Source organism: Arachis duranensis, chromosome 3 (genome assembly GCF_000817695.3).
Source record: "Arachis duranensis cultivar V14167 chromosome 3, aradu.V14167.gnm2.J7QH, whole genome shotgun sequence".
Classification (NCBI taxonomy): domain Eukaryota; kingdom Viridiplantae; phylum Streptophyta; class Magnoliopsida; order Fabales; family Fabaceae; genus Arachis; species Arachis duranensis.
In genome coordinates this window covers 131,722,458-131,730,132 of record NC_029774.3, presented here as the reverse complement: position 1 = coordinate 131,730,132, position 7,675 = coordinate 131,722,458, and the positions used below count along the sequence as shown (strand labels likewise).

Here is a 7,675-nt window from a genome sequence, read left to right as displayed (position 1 = left end):
TAAACAAATAAATACGTTAAAAATAAATAAATACGTAATGCTTGTTTGGACGTCATATTTAATAAAAAAGATCTTTTTTTAATAAAAAAGTTTTTTTTATTTTTTTTTAAGTGTAATTTGCAAATTTCTAATAATAAAAGTAAAAGTATTAGAAAATAAAAAATATTTTTTTAAAAAATTACAATTTACATTTTTTTTAAAAGATCTTTTTTTAAAAAAAATATTTTTTACATAATAAATAAACAAAAAAATATTTTTATCTTATTTTATTCATACATAATTAATATATAAAAAAATCTTTTTATATAAAATATTCAAATATAAAATCACTTTTACTTAAAGATCTTTTTCGAAAATAACATCTAAACAAATCCTAAACTCTCTTCTCGGTGAAGGATACATAGTTCATCGAGGTAATAATACTTATTATTAATTAATGATACTGAAAAAAAATTCATCATGAACCATATGGGAATAACAATATTAAATTCAAGAACGCATCAAGAATAACAAAATAATTTAGGAAAAATCACTTCTAAGAACCGTTAAGATTGGTCAATTAATAAAAAGGATAATTTAAATTAAAATTATTAAAAAGAATCTACTTAAATGATATTTAATTATTTAGAGAGAAGAATTATCAAATCGTCATTATTGTTGATTGAAGATTGAACAATTCTTCTTAAAAAGATTATTTCTCTAAAAATGATTAGTCTTGATTCTTGAACGATGAATATAAATAGTCTTAATAATAATTTTTCCTAAATATATTGTTTTTAATGGTTAAAAAAATTTATTTAAAAAAATTGATTTCCTATGTCCACTTCTCGCTATTGCACCCATATATCTCATGAAATTTCTGCCGAATCAGATCAACAAATTTGATTAGAATTTGTGAATAATTAATTCTGGGATAACCAAAAATTAAATAAATAAAAAGAAAAGAAAAAAAGGCGTGTCATGTCACGTGTCAGTGAGTCACAAGAGCAAGCATTACTCCAGTCAAAAACAAAAAGAATAAAAACACATAATTTTTTTTAAACTAAAATTAAAAAAATCTTTAATTCCAAGAAAAAAGTTATTCTGTCTTTAATAGAATATATATTTTTTAAATTAAATATTTTTTATTTTAGTTTAGAAAAAAATCTCAGAGTAGCTATCTAAAAATAAATAGATAACAAAATCTTTGCAAACAAGTAGATATTTAAAATTAGAAAATGCATAGATAATAAAGTAGATTTAGTTCGTGATTCTTTATATATTCCATCCTATAATAAAGCACAAGTCTCATTAAAAATTTTCAACATCAAACAATTTGTGTTCTCTGATTCAAAACGAGATGGTGGGGATGAAGAAAGTTAATGTGCACACGAGGAAAGGTGCCAAGACGGGAAACAGAAAGAAAGGTAACTATATCACATGAATTGTGATCTAATTCTTAAGAAATTTATCCTTTTATTACTTAATTTCGTATCCTAGTCTTGACTTTTTTTACTCTTTCAAAAAGTTTTATACTCAAAGATGAGCTGAAATTAAAACGTTATTTTATGTTTATTAATTTTTGAGTTATTACTTTAGTTTAATTTTTTTGAGAAAAACCCAAAATAACTATCTCAAAAGACAACGAAGTTTTTGACAAAAGAAAAAAAACAACCCGACTCCTGAGCTTTATTTTTATGGGACGAATTAGTCCCTATATAAAAAAAAGTCATGTTATTTTTTTTTGCACAGAGCTAATTAATCCTAAAAACATATCAAGGACCGGATTGAATATTTTTTTTGAAACCTCGTTATCCTTTCGAGATAATTGTGAGGAGTCGAATGGGGTATTCATTCTTAATTTTTTATTGGAATATTATTTTAAGAGTAAAGCTAGGGAACCAAAATCATATCAGCCAAAATCCAGCCAAATATCTTTGGATGAATTCAAAATTTCTACGAATTAATATATATGGATGTTTTTTCTACTAAGTATCAGAATGTTTCTTTTTCATATTAAATGGATGTTCTTTTATATATTTTTCGAATTTGTGATTGTTGGAGGTGGATAGATTAATGTGAGAGAAAAGATGATGATTTTTATAGGTTTTAATTAGGTTTACTTAATCAATTTAAAATTTTTTAAATTTTGAATTTAAAAAATTTAAAATTAATTAATTATTAATATAAATTAATGTAGTTTTGTTTAATTTTTTGGCTGATAAATTTTGGTTCCTTATACTTTTTCTTATTTTAATTTACAGGTAAAGGAAGATTTGATGAAGTTGATAACGATGAAGATCATGTGTTGCCACAGCGTGCGTTTTCCCCGTTTCGTGCTCCAACGACAACTTTCTCATGTTTCATGCAACAATTGGAACATAAAAAGTATGTGGCTTTTTTTTTTCCTTTTTTTAAACAAAAATTATTTTATATGGTACGTTTGTATTTTTTATATGGTTAATTGTAACTTTTTTATTTCTTTCATTATTGAAGGGCTTCCGTTAGAGAGGAAGGATTAGCGGCTTTTATTAAAATCTTTAACGAAGGAACTCAAGACAGTATTTTAGAAAAACGGTAACGCTATATACTATTAATTCTTGTTCAATTTTCTTAAATAGATTTGAATTTATTGATGAGTGTATTTTTTTTCCAGCTTTGTTACTTACCTGTACCAAGTTTTGAATTGCCTTAAAAAAGGTTTGACTAAAGAGAAACAATTGGCTTCTCAAGCTCTTGGTTCGTCTTAAACTCTTTTTTTTCAGTCATCAAATTTAATAGGCTAATGCTAATTGACTTTTATTTTTTTTTTAGGCAATAAATATAACCTAACATGATATTTTTAATTTCAGGGCTAATGGCAATAACAGCTTTTGAAACTGATAATGTAGAAGAAATATACACATACACAATTTCTTTAGTTACTGAACTACTGCAAATTCCTAACAAGGTACTTTAGGGACTAAATTTTCATTTTGGTCCCTCAGATTCACACAATTATTTAATTTGGTATTCGAAATTCAAAATTACCTATACTAGTCCTCCAGATTTGCGTTCGGACACCAATATGGTCCCTCAATTCTTTCTGGCAATGATTAGGTAAACAGAGTGCTAAGATGGCACCCTCCCTACCACATTGGATGATGAGTAAACGACGTCGTTTACTTTTAGCGTCCAAACAAGTCAAAAATGAAGAATAGTGGAGGTAGAGAAGAGAAAGAATATTTTATTTTGGGTCTCCATCGTTTCTTCTACCTTCATATACAAAGCGACCACATTTCTGACTTGTTTAGGTGCCTAGGGTAAACGAAGTCGTTTACTCATCATCCAGCGTGGCAGGGAGGGTGCCATCTCAGCATTACATTTGTTTAGTCATCGCCAGAAAGAGTCGAGGGACCACATTGGTGTCCGAACTTGAATCTGGAGGACCAATATAGGTAATTTTGAATTTCGAGGATCAAAATGAGTAATCGCGTGAATCTCAGGGACCAAAATGGGGATTTAGTCTAGGATACAATCTCATAAATTTTTAAGTTACTAATAAATAAATATAACAGAAAATGATAAATCGATCGTGACTTTTTAGTTTGCGGATATTTAAGTCCCTAAAGATTCAAAAATACATTTAAGTTCTTGATTTATTTAAAATCTGTACACATTGATTCCTGAGTCTAATTTGTCCCATTTAAAAAACTTTTTCACGTACGCATCCGTATCGATCGGTCAGTATAACGGGAGTCACGTTTGAGTTTTCATTGGGTTTGACAGATCAAAGTGAATATGAGAGATCGATATGGCCAAATTTTAAAAATATTAAAAACTTAAATGTATTTTCAAATTTTAAAAGATTTAAATATCCACCGATCAAAAAGTCAATAAACTATTTATCTTTTTCTCTAAATATAAATATATGAAAATATGTTCAAAATTAAACAAAATCCTAATCTCCATGCAGAGTTTGGAACCATGCGGCTTTATCGCTCTTATAGAGTGTTTGGTCATAGTCACGTCTTTCTGCGCAAGCAATTCAACGCAAATTCAAGAAGTCATGCAAATGATTTGGGAATATATATGTCCTAAATCCAAGCTTAGTGTAAGTACTTCACTTAATTAATCCTTAGTTAATGTTTTATTAATTTAAGTATGATCTGTTTTGTATATATTTATTATTACTTACTTAACGAAGCTTTTCTTTTCTTTCTTTTTGTTTTTTCAGGCACTTAGAAACCAAGCCCATGCTGCTAATCTATTAAAATTGATTTATGCTTGGTTGTTCTTACTTACAAAAGTAGATAGCTGGGAAATCATCTACGGTCATTGGCAAGGGTGAGTACATTAACTTTTTATCTTATATAAAAGTTTAATTTTGATGCATAAAAAATTATATTTTTTTGATATAATAATATATAATTAAATAAGTTTAAAAATTATATGTTTAATAATGTGATAATACTTGATTAAATGTTTGTGTAAAATTCTTCGGTTAATGAAAGTTAAATTCTCAATGTGATCTTAATTGTTACAATTTATAAAAGTTTAGTTACTCTTTTGGTTTCTATAGTTTTACCAAATTTTAATTAGATCTCTATAATTTTTCTTTAATTGAATTCCTACACTACTTTTAATTTTGTAATAAGGTCGTTTTTATATTAAAAACGTTAAAATTAACAGAATATTTTTTTCAAAATACATGCGATCAAAGATATAGTTAGATTTTTAATTATGAATATATTCAATTTGCGAAAAAATATTCAGTTAACTCTAACATTTTTTACACTAGGAAGGACTTAATTATAAAATTAAAAGCAGTATAAAGACTCCATTGAAAAAAAAGTATATATAGAGACCTAATTGAAAAGTGGTGAAACTATAAAAATCAACAAAATAATTAAATCATTTATAAATGACAGGAAAATATACATGGTAGAATTTTGCGACTAATTACCCAATATTAAAATTCATAAAATTGCTATTTATTTCGAAACTAAAAGAAATTGGTTAATGTTTAACTTTGCTTTAATTTACGATTCTTGATGCAGGGCAATTTGTCAATTCTTATCTTTACTCAAAGAAGATGCAACTTGCGTTGTTGCCGGTGAAGCATTAGCTTTGATATTTGACTGCGATAAAATTGATAAGTTTTTTGTTAAAACTGAAGAATTATTATTAGAGTCTTACGATGGATTAAGAAAATACGTTAAAGACATTATTTTGAAGCAATTAGAGAGCACTTCAATGGAAGCTAAAACTGCACTTCCTCTGAAACAAATGTTCAACAATGCTGCTAGAGCCGATTGGGACGTCTTAATGTACTTTAAGGAAGATAAATGTCCAAAATATTATGAAAGATTTAATGGACAAAAATTAATTCTATCATCATGGTCTTCAATTATACAGGTATATCGTTGTTTGTTTTCCATTATTGCTCTAATCAATCTAATTTGTTCTTAATTTTGATTTATTTCTAACACTTTTTTTTCCTTTTATGAATAGCTCAAGTTTCTCAAGAATTTTCTGGGAGAAGAAAATTTTTCAAATTATCTGCTGGTTAGTTTTTTAAAAAATAAATAAAGATAAATTATTTATTATCAAATATTTAAAATTTTCTATCATTGTTATATCAGGGAAATAAAGTCATCCAGCAATTATTTACATTTATACCGTACCATGAAGAGGAAGATACTCCGTGCCTCTATGAACCTATTTTAGAAAAGGTTAACAAAATGAGAATTTTGTTTTTGTTGGATAAATTCAATTTCTTAGTTTACTAATAATTTACTTCATTTCTAGCAGGTTGAAGCAAGGGTATATTTTCCTGTTACTCGAGAGAAAGATCCTGAGCTGTTAATAAAAAGTGAAATAAAGAAAGAACGAGAACAAGTATAGCTAAGCTTCTTTTTTATGTGTGTATCTTTTTATTTATGTGTATATTTATGTTACTTTATTATTTCATGATTCTTCTTTTAGATAAAGTCAATTATTGATAGATCAAAGACAAAACTTATGAATAAAAGACGCATATTTGCAGAGGTGATGATTTTTCTCCACTTTTTGTGATCTTTTAATTATATATAAAAATATGTTTAATTAACTAATTTATACTTAAATTTATTTTGTCTCAGGAGAGGAAAGGCAAAGTGTATTGCAATGAAGTTGAATAGTAATTCTCTTAGAACTACTTTCTTTTTCCTAATCCATATTAATTTTTGTACATGATTAACTTTGAAAATCCATTTGATTTTCAGTTATTGAGTATTATTAGATTTGTAATTTTTTATGTTTATCTTATAATGTGACCTTCATATGCATTACAACATATATAATTAGATAAAATATACAAGTGTTAAGTAAATAATAATTTTTTTATATTTATTTTGTATTTCAAGTAATATAAACTAATTTTTCAAAAAAAATATTGACTTTTAAGCTTTCTCATAATAAAATAGACTATAAAAAATTGAAAATTTACCTGTTTAATAAAAGGGCAACTCTTCTCATAGTGTTTTTGTTACATAAGTGATTCAGATTTCAATGAGTGCGCAAATGATGAATATGCAAATTAATTTAATTTTTCAAAAATAAATAATAGGATAAAATACATAAACAAAATAAATAGGTGTCAATATTACACGAATATCCTAAATGTAATAACATTATATGGTTGTCTTGTTTGATATTTAAATATAAATTAAATTTATTACACTCGAATTATCATACTAGTGATAAATCGAATTAATAAGATTCGAATTAGTATGTATATATGTAAATTGAAATAACACTTGGATTTAATATGGTTTAAAATTCGGACGAATGAGCTACATATAGTAAATTGAAATAGCTAAATTCGATTTATAAAAAACGTACACTATTGGTAAATCAAATATATATATACTTATATATACAATTTAAATTCACTTGTTTCGAATTTCATTTCGCTATCTCCCAACCCTCCAAACGCACCATCCAGAGAAAAGTTAAGCAACAAAACCACAAGATTTAAAATTGCGGAAATAGAAGACGACTGGAATCATATATATGGGTTGGATGGAGTTGTCCATAGTGACATCCTTGAAGAGGTTAGTAAAATGGAATTTATTTTCTTTAAGATAGACCGAAATTGTTAGTAATATTAAGTTGCTTAGAATTTGATTATAAGCATTATTAGAATTTTTAAACTACAAATGATAATTAGAGTAGTGATTTAGTAGTTTGTTAAAATTTTAAAACTACAAATACAAGTTAGAGAAGTGATAAATAACTGATAGTAAGAGAGTGATTAGAGATTCTGTTAGAATTTGTAAGTTTTGAAGATTAGAAGTTTTGCTAGAATTTAATTTAATTTAATTTAAGTTTTAAATGTTAGATTAAGTAGACACTAGAAGTTTAGTAAGAATTTAATTTAATTTAATTTAATTTAAATCTTAAATATTAGATTAACTAGGCACTAGAAGTTTAGTTAGAATTTAATTTAATTTAAGTCTTAAATGTTAGATTAACTATATAGGTTCTGTTAGAATTTAATTTTAGGTTTGCAATATTTTTTATGTAAAACCCGGTTAATTAACGGCTAATTAACCCATAAATGAGAATTTATTCTAGAAAGCCTAAAATGTGATTTTTATGGCTAAATGTGATAGAGGAGACTGAGACGAGAATTTCGGTACCAATTTTATAGAATTCGGACCAAGATTGGACC

General features: G+C 26.1%; 1 protein-coding gene across 1 annotated transcript; it reads left to right on the top strand.

Annotated features, from left to right (window-relative positions):
- Positions 1-1,339: 1,339 nt before the first annotated feature.
- On the top strand, positions 1,340-6,140 carry LOC107481958 (uncharacterized). Its single transcript, XM_052258560.1, has 12 exons — positions 1,340-1,406; positions 2,244-2,367; positions 2,476-2,556; positions 2,636-2,718; positions 2,832-2,929; positions 3,935-4,072; positions 4,196-4,305; positions 5,019-5,376; positions 5,604-5,693; positions 5,773-5,859; positions 5,947-6,009; positions 6,102-6,140. Exons 1-12 carry the CDS (start codon positions 1,340-1,342, stop codon positions 6,138-6,140), a joined length of 1,338 nt encoding a protein of 445 aa, XP_052114520.1.
- Positions 6,141-7,675: the final 1,535 nt, after the last annotated feature.

Bases quoted from the DNA above. Each gene is read 5' to 3' on its own strand.
- LOC107481958 (XM_052258560.1), top strand. From the start codon at position 1,340: ATGGTGGGGATGAAGAAAGTTAATGTGCACACGAGGAAAGGTGCCAAG. The intron at 2,719-2,831 runs GTTCGTCTTAAA...TTTTAATTTCAG, and splicing joins ATTGGCTTCTCAAGCTCTTG to GGCTAATGGCAATAACAGCT. The intron at 4,306-5,018 runs GTGAGTACATTA...TTCTTGATGCAG, and splicing joins ATCTACGGTCATTGGCAAGG to GGCAATTTGTCAATTCTTAT.